At 42.8% G+C, this 11817-nt stretch overlaps 2 protein-coding genes across 3 annotated transcripts; one reads left to right on the top strand and one right to left on the bottom strand.

The window, feature by feature from the left end:
- Positions 1 to 1473: 1473 nt before the first annotated feature.
- Positions 1474 to 5533, bottom strand: LOC135552719 (inositol-tetrakisphosphate 1-kinase-like). 2 transcript variants are annotated; one of them, XM_064984522.1, is made up of 10 exons: positions 5384 to 5533; positions 5200 to 5224; positions 3785 to 3907; positions 3581 to 3698; positions 3388 to 3486; positions 3024 to 3064; positions 2633 to 2798; positions 2423 to 2490; positions 1927 to 2089; positions 1474 to 1738 (listed from the first exon to the last, which is right to left on the bottom strand). In XM_064984522.1, exons 1-10 carry the CDS (start codon positions 5464 to 5466, stop codon positions 1608 to 1610), a joined length of 1017 nt encoding a protein of 338 aa, XP_064840594.1. In that variant the 5' UTR covers positions 5467 to 5533; the 3' UTR covers positions 1474 to 1607. The 2 variants fall into 2 exon arrangements, with proteins under 2 accessions (XP_064840594.1, XP_064840595.1); XM_064984523.1 differs by lacking the exon at positions 1927 to 2089.
- A 1661-nt stretch (positions 5534 to 7194) lies between these two features.
- LOC135552720 (proteasome subunit alpha type-6-like) lies at positions 7195 to 11330 on the top strand. The gene is made up of 7 exons (XM_064984524.1): positions 7195 to 7517; positions 7940 to 8034; positions 8345 to 8426; positions 8979 to 9134; positions 10263 to 10441; positions 10549 to 10643; positions 10838 to 11330. The coding sequence occupies exons 1-7, from the start codon at positions 7442 to 7444 to the stop codon at positions 10893 to 10895; spliced, it is 741 nt and encodes a 246-aa protein (XP_064840596.1). The 5' UTR covers positions 7195 to 7441; the 3' UTR covers positions 10896 to 11330.
- Positions 11331 to 11817: the final 487 nt, after the last annotated feature.

An 11817-nucleotide genomic window follows, 5' to 3' on the forward strand; every position in this document is an offset into this window, starting at 1 on the left:
TAGTGAAGACATCAAAACTATGAAATAACACATATGGAATCATGTAGTAACCAAAAAAGTGTTACATTTTAGATTCTTCAAAGTAGCCACCCTTTGCCTTGATGACAGCTTTGCACACTCTTGGCATTCTCTCAACCAGCTTCACCTGGAATGCTTTTCCAACAGTCTTGAAGGAGTTCCCACATATAATTAGCAATTGTTGGCTGCTTTTCCTTCACTCATCCCAAACCATCTCAAATGGGTTAAGGTTGAATGATTGTGGACGCCAGGTCATCTGATGCAACACTCCATCACTCTCCTTCTTGGTCAAATAGCCCTTATACAGCCTGGAGGTGTGTGCTGGGTCAAAACAAATTATAGTCCCACTAAGTGCAAACCAGATGTGGTGGTGTATCGCTGCAGAATGGTGTGGTAGTCATGCCGGTTAAGTGTGCCTTGAATTCTAAATAAATCACTGACAGTGTCACCAGCAAAGCACCATCACACCTCCTCCTCCATGCTTCACGGCGGGAACCACACATGCGGAGATCATCCGTTCACCTACTCTGCATCTCACAAAGACACAGTGTTGGAACCAAAAATCTCAAATTTGGACTCATCAGACCAACAGACAGATTTACAGCAGTCTTATGTCCATTGCTCGTGTTTCTTGGCCCAAGCAAGTCTCTTCTTATTATTGGTGTCCTTTAGTATTGGTTTCTTTGCAGCAATTCGACCACGAAGGCCTGATTCACGCAGTCTTCTCTGAACAGTTGATGTTGAGATGTGCCTGTTACTTGAACTCTGTGAAGTATTTATTTGGGCTGCAATTTCTGAGGCTGGTAACTCTAATGAACTTATCCTCTGCAGCAGAGGTTACTCTGGGTCTTACTTTTCTGTGGCGGTCCTGGTGAGAGCCAGTCTCATCATAGCGCTTGATGCCTATTGCGACTGCACTTGAAGAAACTTTCAAAGTTCTTGAAAATGTCCGTATTGACTGACCTTCATGTCTTAAAGTAATGATGGACTGTCATTTTCTCTTTGCTTATTTGTGCTGTTCTTGCCATAATATGGACTTGGTCTTTTATCAAATAGGGGTATCTTCTGTATACCACCCCTACCTTGTCACAACACAACTGATTGGCTCAAACGCATTAAGAAGGAAAGAAATTCCACAAATGTACTTTTGACAAGGCACACCTGTTAATTGAAATGCATTCCAGGTGACTACCTCATGAAGCTGGTTGAGAGAATGCCAAGAGTGTGCAAAGCTGTCATCAAGGCAAAGGGTGGCTACTTTAAAGAATTCAAATATAAAATATATTTTGATTTGTTACACACTTTTTTGATTACTACATGATTCCATATGTGTTATTTCATATTTTTGATGTCTTCACTAAAAAAGATAGAAAGAAAGAAAAACCCTTGAATGAGTAGTTGTGTCCAAACTTTTGACTGATACTGTATGTGTCTGCAAGGAGAGGTGACTCAGACCCATATTATGAGATTTATTTAAAGGCAACAGTTGTCGATTAGGTCTCCTACTTCCAGGAGCTTTCTGTACAGTATGTATCATAGAAGATGAGCCAGGTCAGGGTCAAGGGTCAATGGTGAACCCAGGTCAGAGTTCAGAGGTCAGCCTGGGGAGTCGAGGGAGCAGGAGGACATGTTGCCTGGGGTTCTTCCAGTTCTTGGTTGTCCAATACTGACTCAATGTGACTGAGGAGGGAGGAGAAGAACTGAGGCACTCCCTCATAGCCTGGAAGAGAGGGATGGAAAGATATGGTTGATGAGGGAGGGAGCTAGAAAGAGAACATGAAATTGAGTAAGAGTGAAAGAGTAACATGGAAGCAAATATAGCAGAATGAAGTGACTTTGAAGACTGTAAGTCGTTCTGGATAAGAGTGTCTGTTAATGACAAATGGAAATGAAGGATGGCCCAGTGACCTGGGAAGATGTTAATGTCGATGATAGTGAGGGTGTGTGTGTCGATGCTGACGATGACATCCACCCCGAACAGAGCCATGCCCAGCTCTGCCCTCAGCTCTCTTACTAGGGCCACCATGGCCTCACCACTGGGGGGAGGCAGGCTCGACACCTTCTCATCCAGCTGAGACACAACACCACAGGACAGATGATCAGTTCATCTGTTCAGGATCCCTATTCACAAAGTGTATCAGAGTAGGAGTGCTGATCTAGGATCAGGTCCCCCTGTCTATGTGATCGTTATGATCAACAACAAAAAAATATAAAATTAAAGATCTTAGCTCAGCACTACTACTTTGAGACACATTATGAATATGGGCCCTGGATAGTACAAGGCCAATTGCACACAGTGGGTCAAGTAGAACAGGGTAAAGGAGATTAAATTAAATTGTACAGGAATCAGTGCCAGTGAATCAAATTGAACAGAGTTGATTGTCCGAGTGGAGGTCGTACTAACTGCAGTGAGGTGGGAGCAGGACTCTGGCTTGGACACCTCGTGGCTGTTGAAGAAGATCGTCTTCCTCTCTGGAGTCACAAAACATGCCATAGACATTAGGAAGAAGTTATATTGCAACAGATGATTAAAAACAGTATAAGCATGAGAATGAGAAATATCGAGAGAGGGAGAAGAAGAGGGAGAAAGAGGTGAGGGTGTGTCCACACTAACCATAGGGTCCAGGGGGGAAGTTCTTCAGCGAGGGCCTCTCCACAGTGAAGTGGTCCTCTCCCACCACAAACACCTTGTGCAGCACGGCACCGTGGTTGACGAAGCTCTGCAGCACACAGGGAGGGCGGGCCTCTGACAGACCAGCCATGCTGAAGATCAGAGACATCTATGGTATGGTGAGAGAACAGGGACACTAAAGTCTGAAGAACTAGAGGGAGAGCCATGGGCTACGAAACACCAATACATTTCTATAGAGTTCACAGTGTCAACAAAGCAGCAAATCACTGAGCCACACAAAAAGACAGAACTGGTTTTATTTTATTGTTTATATATGGAATGTACGGGGAAATATGCAAAAAAAGACTCAATAGAAAGACAGGCAGTCTCTTACGTCATGGGAACAGGATCCATGAGCCACCCTGGTTTTACAGACTAAGAGGAAGAGGAATAGTGAGGTGTGAGGAGACACAATACAACACGCGATCTTATGGGACAGTTTCCCAGTCACAAGATCAGCCTAGTCCTAGACTAAAACTCACTTTCAATGGACAATCTTCATTGAACATGCTTCTTATTCCAAGACTAGGCTGAATCTGTATCCCGGGGAATCGGCCGTAAATGTCTTGTAAATTAGACCATAAAAGTTTGCCAAAAACTGAATCACCATAGTGATTCAGTGTGGAGCCTCTGTATATAATAATACGATTAATTAGGTTTATGTTTATGTGTTTGGTTGTAGACAGTCCCTCACTGACTCAGAGGGAAGCTGAGGCCCTTGCTCTCCACGTCCTGCTGGATGACTGACAGGTCACTGGTGCTGATCTCCAGGTAGGGAGGGCTGCTGATTCGCCATTCTACATGGGGGCGGGATCAGGAAGAGCATAAGGAGAGAGAGCGCTTGGCTTGGTAGATGTCTAGAGGAAGGACAGTGAGGCTACTATACTGTACCTCTCAGGGAGTTCTGAAGCTGGCTCATAATCCGATAGGAGGCGAAGCGATCCAGTAGCTGGCTCATTGCTGGAAGGGGGTCCAGGAGAACAGTATGGGGATGGGTGGACACATAACCCTAAAACAAAAACATATACTTTAGTATGATAAAATATGATGTTGTTATCACTGTTGAATCTAATTAAATGTGTAATTTTACCATACCTGGAAGTTGTCAAGGAGCTGTTGCGACTGGCTGTCATACTCTGCCTTGACAATGACATCAGAGAGCTTGTGTACAATGACCGCAAAAGGTCCTTGAGACTCCAATGGCTGACTGAGATCTATCTGTATCCGAAGAGAAAGGGAAGTGTGAATTAAATATCCTCTGCCTCAGGCACAACTTGATGTGTAGACATTCAAATGTAATGCTATGACATGCACTTGTGAGGCAAAAGCTATTGTTCCCCTCTGTTTGAGAGGACCTCCAAGCAGGTGACTGCAGGTGGCAGTGACAGAAACGACTGGCATGTCAGACATCTGAAACTGACAAGACAGAGACAGAGACAGACAGGGAGAGATGGAGTAAGTGAGTGTGTTAGAAAGAGAGAGCAAGAGAGAGAGGGGGGGTAGGGTGAGAGAGAGAGAGAGAGAGGGAGGGGGTAGGGTGAGAGAGAGAGAGAGAGAGAGAGAGAGAGGGGGTTAGGGTGAGAGAGAGAGAGAGAGAGGGGGAGGGGGTAGGATGAGAGAGAGAGAGAGGGGGGTAGGGAGAGAGAGAGAGAGAGAGGGGGGTAGGGAGAGAGAGAGAGAGAGAGAGAGAGAGAGGGAGAGGGAGAGGGAGAGGGAGAGGGAGAGGGAGAGGGAGGGGGTAGGGTGAGAGAGAGAGAGAGAGAGGGGGTAGGGAGAGAGAGAGAGAGAGAGAGAGAGAGAGAGAGAGAGAGAGAGAGAGAGAGAGAGAGGGGGGGGGAGAGAGAGAGAGAGAGAAAGGGAGAGGGAGAGGGAGGGGGGTAGGGTGAGAGAGAGAGAGAGAGAGAGAGAGAGAGAGAGAGAGAGAGAGAGAGAGAGAGAGAGAGGGAGAGGGGGGTAAGGTAATAAAAGTGCAAACAAAGGAATGACAGAAGGAACTTAGACAAACAAAGGAATGACAGAAGGAACTTAGACAAACAAAGGAATGACAGAAGAAACTTAGATAAACAAAGGAATGACGGAAGGAACTTAGATAAACAAAGGAATGACAGGAGGAACTTAGACAAACAAAGGAATGACAGAAGGAACTTAGACAAACAAAGGAATGACAGAAGGAACTTAGACAAATAAAGGAATGACAGAAGGAATTTAGATAAACAAAGGAATGACAGAGGGAACTTAGACAAACAAAGTAATGACAGAAGGAACTTAGACAAAGGAATACACTTTATTTTATGTGTGAATGTGTGTCTATGTGACACAAATTAACATACAAACAAAACCAGAACTTGTTCAACTGGCATAACTTGTTACCCAACTACACTATAAAGCAATTACCAATGTATTACTCACATGCCTACAGATTGTATTTTTACAACCTTATAATGACACTATTCTCATGTCTTCCATCACAAACCTGAGAACATAATGCAATGTAATGGAAAATGACTTACCTCAACCACCTCAACACTGTGGCTCCTGACCAGCGGGGATTCAATGTTGAGTGAAAATGTTAGGTGACAATTTATGACAGTTACACTGAGGAGAACGCATATGAGTAAGGCTGCAGGAGAAGCTCCATTTTAGCCTACAGTAGTATTATGTTTGCAATATCATAAATTCAAAGTTTAAACTTACGCACAAAGCTCAGCAAAAGCAACCAGATTAATTTGTCTCCGTTTCTTATCACTCAGACAGAAACCTACCCTGCGTCTAGACATTTGGGCAGAGGAGCAATGCCTCGCCTGGTTGTGCAAAGGGTATGCAATACTGATGACTTCGGGGCGTGTTTGTGAGAGAGAGAGAGAGAGAGAGAGAGAGAGAGAGAGAGAGAGAGAGAGAGAGAGAGAGAGAGAGAGAGAGAGAGAGCGACCTCTTCTTTACGAAATGGGAGTAGGCACAGGTTTTCATATACTGAAGGGCAGTGGTTCAGAAACTTTTAAGGAACTCTGTCAGCCATCAATTTACTCTTGAAAGTTGTAATAGTATAATCCACAAGGTGCAATTTATAAATTGGGTTGTGCACCATCAGTTTTCCTCTTGTCATGTCAGTCATTGCAGATCTTAGAGCTATTTAGTAAGTAGCTCTAAGATCTGTAAGTAATTCCCAGATCAGCTAGCCCGTGTCAGCTAACGTTTTTTAGCCCATATATTTTGCTGTAATGTTTAAGTCACATGAATACACATTACACATGGCAAAATATATAGAATTGCACGAAAATGTGCTTTATTAAAAGTTCAAAGTGTTTACTTCACCCCATCACAAAACATGTAAAATGGCAAGAAATAAACTTTAAACTTACAAAAGATTATCTCCATCAACAAGAGGGGTGTGAACAGTTTGTGTCATGAACAGTGGGGGTGTTCCCCAATGCTGGAAGAGGGACCAGAGTGAAAAAAGTTTGGGAACCATTGCTGTAGGGGGCCCTACCATAATTTGTTTAATAAGATACATGTTTTCTCATGATTTATTTTGCCAGTAGGCCTATATCCTTCCACAGACAACTTCCTTATTGCGATCAAATTATAATCAGCCTTACCAGTGTGCTGTTAACAATATTACCGTGAGCAACAATAGTACAATCGGTGGTCCGCCTTCAAAATAAAGGTTCCCAAATGAACCATGCAAACGGGTACAAATTGTACAATCATGCCACAACTGGACTAGATCATGCTAAACAAAGTTGAAATGTTGTTATAGAAATTCAACAAAATATAATAATTTGTTAATTTGTTGAAATCTGTTGAAATCGCAATATGGATATATTAGACTTTATAATTGCATTGGGGGCATACTTACATTGCAATGTACAGCCTTACCTAAGGATCTTTGGTTCAGCCTACTAAATGACACTCACAGAACATAACTATGTAGAGTGTACACAAATATTAGCATCATAGCTCTTATTGAATGAATTTAAAGGAAAATCCACAAAAAAAACTATATTTTGGTATTTGTTTCATTGGTCTATTGTTGATATAGTCCCAAACTGTTTTCCATGTCAGCAATCACGTTTTTAAGATATATCACTTTCAAAATTCAGAAATACAGCCGGTATGATGCATTGTGCATCTTATGATTCTGCGTTTTGCATCATATTGACTAGCATAGCTGTTCTGTGAATGTCACGGAGTAGGCTGAGGCCCCATTTCATGGACACAAGATCCATAGGTTAGGCTGTACATTGGAATGGAAGTATGCCCCCAATGCAATTCTGAAGTCTAATATATCCACAGTGCAATTTCAACCAAATGTTACATTTTTGTCAAATTAACTCATTATTATCTTTTGTTGAATTTGTATAGCAACATTCCAACCTTGTTTAGCAATTTAGTCCAATTGTGGCATGATTCTACTTTTGTTATCCGTTTGCTTTAGTTTCAATTATGGACTTTTATTTTGAAGGCAACCCGCCGAGTCCACTATTGTTGCTCACGCTAATGTTGTTCACAACACATATGTGCCAACCTTTCATGATTCTTTGAAAAAAGAAAGAGAAAGTAAAACTCCTGGAAGCTTTACAAAAGTCTTTATCGTCGTCTGCTCTCTATTGTAGAGTGATCTTCTTTTTTTGTACCACAAAAATAAAAATAAACTATGAGTATAGTCCTGTAAGGTTATTAGGCTACTGCAGAAAAGGTAACAGGTATCTCGCCGAAAGTTCACTTCTGGTGACCATCATTTGAAGCAAAGCAATGTCCCGTGGTTCGAATGCTGGATTTGACCGACACATCACGATTTTTTCTCCTGAGGGCCGCCTCTATCAAGTCGGTGAGATATTTTGCTTCATTCCTCCGGTTTTGCTTCATGCAGCGGATGACCTAGGCTAGTCTAGCCTCTGTATAGGTATCGTTCTGTAGCATCTCAAATGTAAGATATTCGCAATATGTTGCGCTGTATACGATGTTGAGCATCTCCATAGGCCAAAAGTGTAGTATATTGTGATTATAAACATAGAGTGATTGTGTATTTCACATAGAATATGTCGGGGGGGACGAATGTTTTAAATGTGCTTTTCTTGTCTGTGGTATTATTTGTTCGTCAATTAAGCGATCTACCAATGTTTGAGACTTTCCCAAGAGCACATTTAGAAGTATAGTATTCAAAAAGTCCCCTGTTTACCCCATGCAGCTTTTAAAAGTTAGCCTATATTTAAGAAGTATAATCTCATGTTCTCATGTGTTGCCCCTCAGAGTATGCCTTCAAAGCCATCGCGCAGGGTGGGTTGACATCACTGGGCGTGCGGGGGACAGACTGTGCTGTGGTGGTCACACAGAAGAAAGTGCCGGTAAGATATTCCGCGTCGGTCCTGAGCTACATCTCCATGGTACCAGGAGCTTCTTTCTTGGTTGTCTTTGTCTTCATCCAAATTAGAAAAAGAACGCCGATATCTGGCTTGAGAGAAAGAGTCAGTCATGAACAGTGAAGCATGACCGAGTGGTGTCTCGAGGGTTCCTGCTGATGGGACACACGCCATGGTTTTGTTAAAGCTTGTCCAAGGAAAGCTGGTATTGTGGAACCAACCCAATATTCCTAACAACAATGAGGTATCATCTATTATATGTATGTATATATGTGCCCCTGTCATTATAATACAGGACAAGCTGCTGGATTCTGCCACTCTGACCAACATGTACCCACTTACCCCACGCATTGGATGTGTGATGACAGGACACAATGGTGTGTATAACGGCACAGACGACATCTCACATCACACACACGCACACACACACACACACACACACACCACACGCACACACACATCACACACACGCACACACGCACGCACACATCACACACACGCACACACGCACGCACACATCACACACACGCACACACACCACACGCACACACACATCACACGCATGCACACATCACACACACACACACACACCACACGCACATCACACGCACGCGCACGCACGCACACACACACACACACACCACACATCACACACACGCACGCACACATCACACACACGCACACACACACACACCACACGCACACACACATCACACGCACGCACACACACACGCACACACACACACCACACGCACGCACACACACATCACACGCACACACACACACACACACCACACGCACACACACATCACACGCACACACACACGCACGCACACACACACACCACACGCACACACACATCACACACACGCACACACACACACACACATACACACTCACATTTACCCTCTCTTCCTCTCCCCCCTCAGCGGACAGTCGATCCCAGGTCCACAGGGCACGAGTGGAGGCCGCCGAATGGAAGTACAAGTTTGGCTATGACATCACAGCAGACATGTTGTGTCGGAGAATGGCGGACATCTCCCAGGTCTACACACAGAATGCTGAGATGAGACCTCTGGGATGCTGTGAGTGGTGTCGTCCCGTCACCCGGTCTCTCTTTCCTCTTCCTCTCCATTGATTCACCACACTAGAATTCCAAATGGTAGCGCATAGAATGACTCTTTCCACTTTGTTCTATTAAGGCACACTGGCTGATGGAGAATGATGATGTAGTATTTACAGCCACATCCATATATGATTTGGTTTTTACCTTGTGTCAAATTGAGACCTTTCTACAAAAAAAATATATAGAATTCTACAGTGTTCAGCAGTTATCAAACTATATACCTTAACTAGGCACTACATCATTTTAGTTCAGTAGTTATCCGTTTTGAGCAGTTTTCTAAGTAGTAGTTAATTTTATTATTAACAAAATACAAAAAAATCATGTAAAAAATAAAGTGAATATTACATTTTAAAATGCAGATACTTATACTGAACAAAAATATAAATGCAACATGCAACAATTCTACTATTTTACTGAGTTACAGTTCATATGAGGAAATCGGTCAATTAAAAATAAATGCATTTGGCCCTAATCTATGGATTTCAGCATGTCAATTGCACACTCCCTCAAAACTTGAGACATCTGTGGCAATGTGTAGTGTGACAAAACTGCACATTTTAGAGTGGCCTTTTATTGTCTCCAGCACAAGGTGCACTTATGTAATGAGCATACTGTTTAATTAGCTTCTTGATGTATCACATCTGTCAGGTGGATGGATTATCTTGGCAAAGGAGAAATGCTCACTAACAGGGATGTAAACCAAATTGTCCACAACATTTTTGAGAAATAAGCTTTTTGTGGGTATGGAACATTTCAGGGATCTTTAATTTCAGCTCACGAAACATGGGACCAACACTTTACATGTTGCATTTATATTTTTGTTCAGTAGATCAAATATGTATCCAAATTGAAAGAGTGATTTGGTGCAGTGAACAAAAAATGTGAATTTGTTTGCTGCACTCAGTTAACTGAAAATGTGCTTAGAGTTTTGAAACATGAGCCATTTTGATGATCTGTTTAGATTTTTGTGCTTAGAGTTGTGAAAATAGTATCAAAGTGATTGAAAAAAACAGTAAGTGCAGTAGGTGAGTCCTCACTCCCACACAGAGGACACAGACCCATAACCATCTCCTCCCCATATCTCCAGGTATGATCTTTGTGGCCATAGACCCCCAGCTTGGTCCCATGCTGTATAAGTGTGACCCGGCAGGCTACTTCTGTGGCTTTAGGGCCACTAGCGTAGGGGCCAAGCAGACAGAGGCTAACAGCTACCTGGAGAAGAAACTGAAGAAGAGGCCGGAGCTGTCATATGAGATGACTGTGGAGGTAGGCGGATGAATGCCCCTGGATAATCATGGAAACATCTGGCGAAAAGTGAAAATCTGTACAGTATTCAGTCTCTCTCTCTCTCTGTTGCTTTCCCTCTCCTATAGTTGGCCATCTCCTGTCTCTCTTCAATTCTGTCCATGGACTTCAAGCCCAGTGAAATTGAAGTGGGTGTGGTGACTAAGGAAAGCCCCAAGTTCAGGTACTATACTATCACAGTAACTGCATTTTGTCATCACTGTGCTTTTCCATATGCTCATATGGTAATGATCAAGGTTTTAGACGAGGGAACAACAGCCAAGTGATCAATATGCAATTCATCTATCCTTCTCTCTTTCTCTCTCCCCAAGCCTGTTTCTAACATCCACTCTCATCTTCTCATCTTCCCCCTCACAGGACACTGTCTGAGACAGAGATCGACACCCACCTGGTGGCCATTGCTGAGCGGGAGTAGAGGTGCAGCCATCCACATACAGTAGATCAGGGTGACTAACTAACCTAGTGGTTCAGTAATTGGACATTAATAATACTGCAGTAGATCTACTTCAGACTGCTGTTGCAGAAGGTCCCATCTTAAACAATACTAGGATATTTTTCTACTTTCCAGCTATTTACATCTGCACAGGTTGATTTTCACCTTCAGTCTGCATAGCTAAGCTCCTAGGACATACAGCCAGGCCGTAACTAGACTTCGGTTGTTGTTGGAATTGCTTGATCGTGTGGATCGTTTCATCCATCCTATTTATTGTCTGTATCTCATTGAACCTCATTGTTTATGACCACCAAATGGGTTTTAGCTACCTGTGACCAGAGCATTACTCATGTCATCTATCACCTGCTACAGAAACACTGTCTAACAGAATAAAACACCTCAAGTAAAACTAAAGAACACTAATATCCCTTTTTTATTCTGATATGCTTAGATGTTTTCTGTAGAATCACAAAAGATACAGTAGTGCTTAACCTTTTGTATTTATTTGATTCGACACATGTAACTGGAGTTCTGGGCCCATATTCACAACATGTCTTAGAGTAGTGGTGCTGGGGCCGTATCTACAAAGCGTCTCAGTAAAGGTCCTAGGAATCCTGTTAAAACGTGTTTTAACACACACAAAAAACTCCCAGCTCAGAGTAGGTTTTAGGATGATGTTATTAAGACACTGCTCAGACAATCTCTGAGCCAGGAGTAAAATCTGTTCATAAAGGTTTATCTCAGCTGGTAATCACAACAGTTTGAGGTACCACAAAGGAAAGATAGTGATGACGCTCATTGACATTGTTGCATATGATGGGGAATAACCGTTGGTGATGAGGCATCGCCAGCTGTGAACTCTATAGCATGTTTCAGACAACCATCAAATGTTGCAATGGTAAAA

Source organism: Oncorhynchus masou, chromosome 13 (assembly GCF_036934945.1).
Source record: "Oncorhynchus masou masou isolate Uvic2021 chromosome 13, UVic_Omas_1.1, whole genome shotgun sequence".
NCBI lineage: Eukaryota > Metazoa > Chordata > Actinopteri > Salmoniformes > Salmonidae > Oncorhynchus > Oncorhynchus masou.

Coding starts and splice junctions, on each gene's coding strand:
- LOC135552719 (XM_064984522.1), bottom strand. CDS start 5,466: ATGTCTAGACGCAGGGTAGGTTTCTGTCTGAGTGATAAGAAACGGAGA. Junction 3,487..3,580: donor GCTTCAGAACTCCCTGAGAG/GTACAGTATAGT, acceptor GCCCCCATGTAG/AATGGCGAATCAGCAGCCCT. Junction 2,799..3,023: donor ATGGATCCTGTTCCCATGAC/GTAAGAGACTGC, acceptor ACCATACCATAG/ATGTCTCTGATCTTCAGCAT.
- LOC135552720 (XM_064984524.1), top strand. CDS start 7,442: ATGTCCCGTGGTTCGAATGCTGGATTTGACCGACACATCACGATTTTT. Junction 8,035..8,344: donor TCACACAGAAGAAAGTGCCG/GTAAGATATTCC, acceptor ATTATAATACAG/GACAAGCTGCTGGATTCTGC. Junction 10,442..10,548: donor CATATGAGATGACTGTGGAG/GTAGGCGGATGA, acceptor CCTCTCCTATAG/TTGGCCATCTCCTGTCTCTC.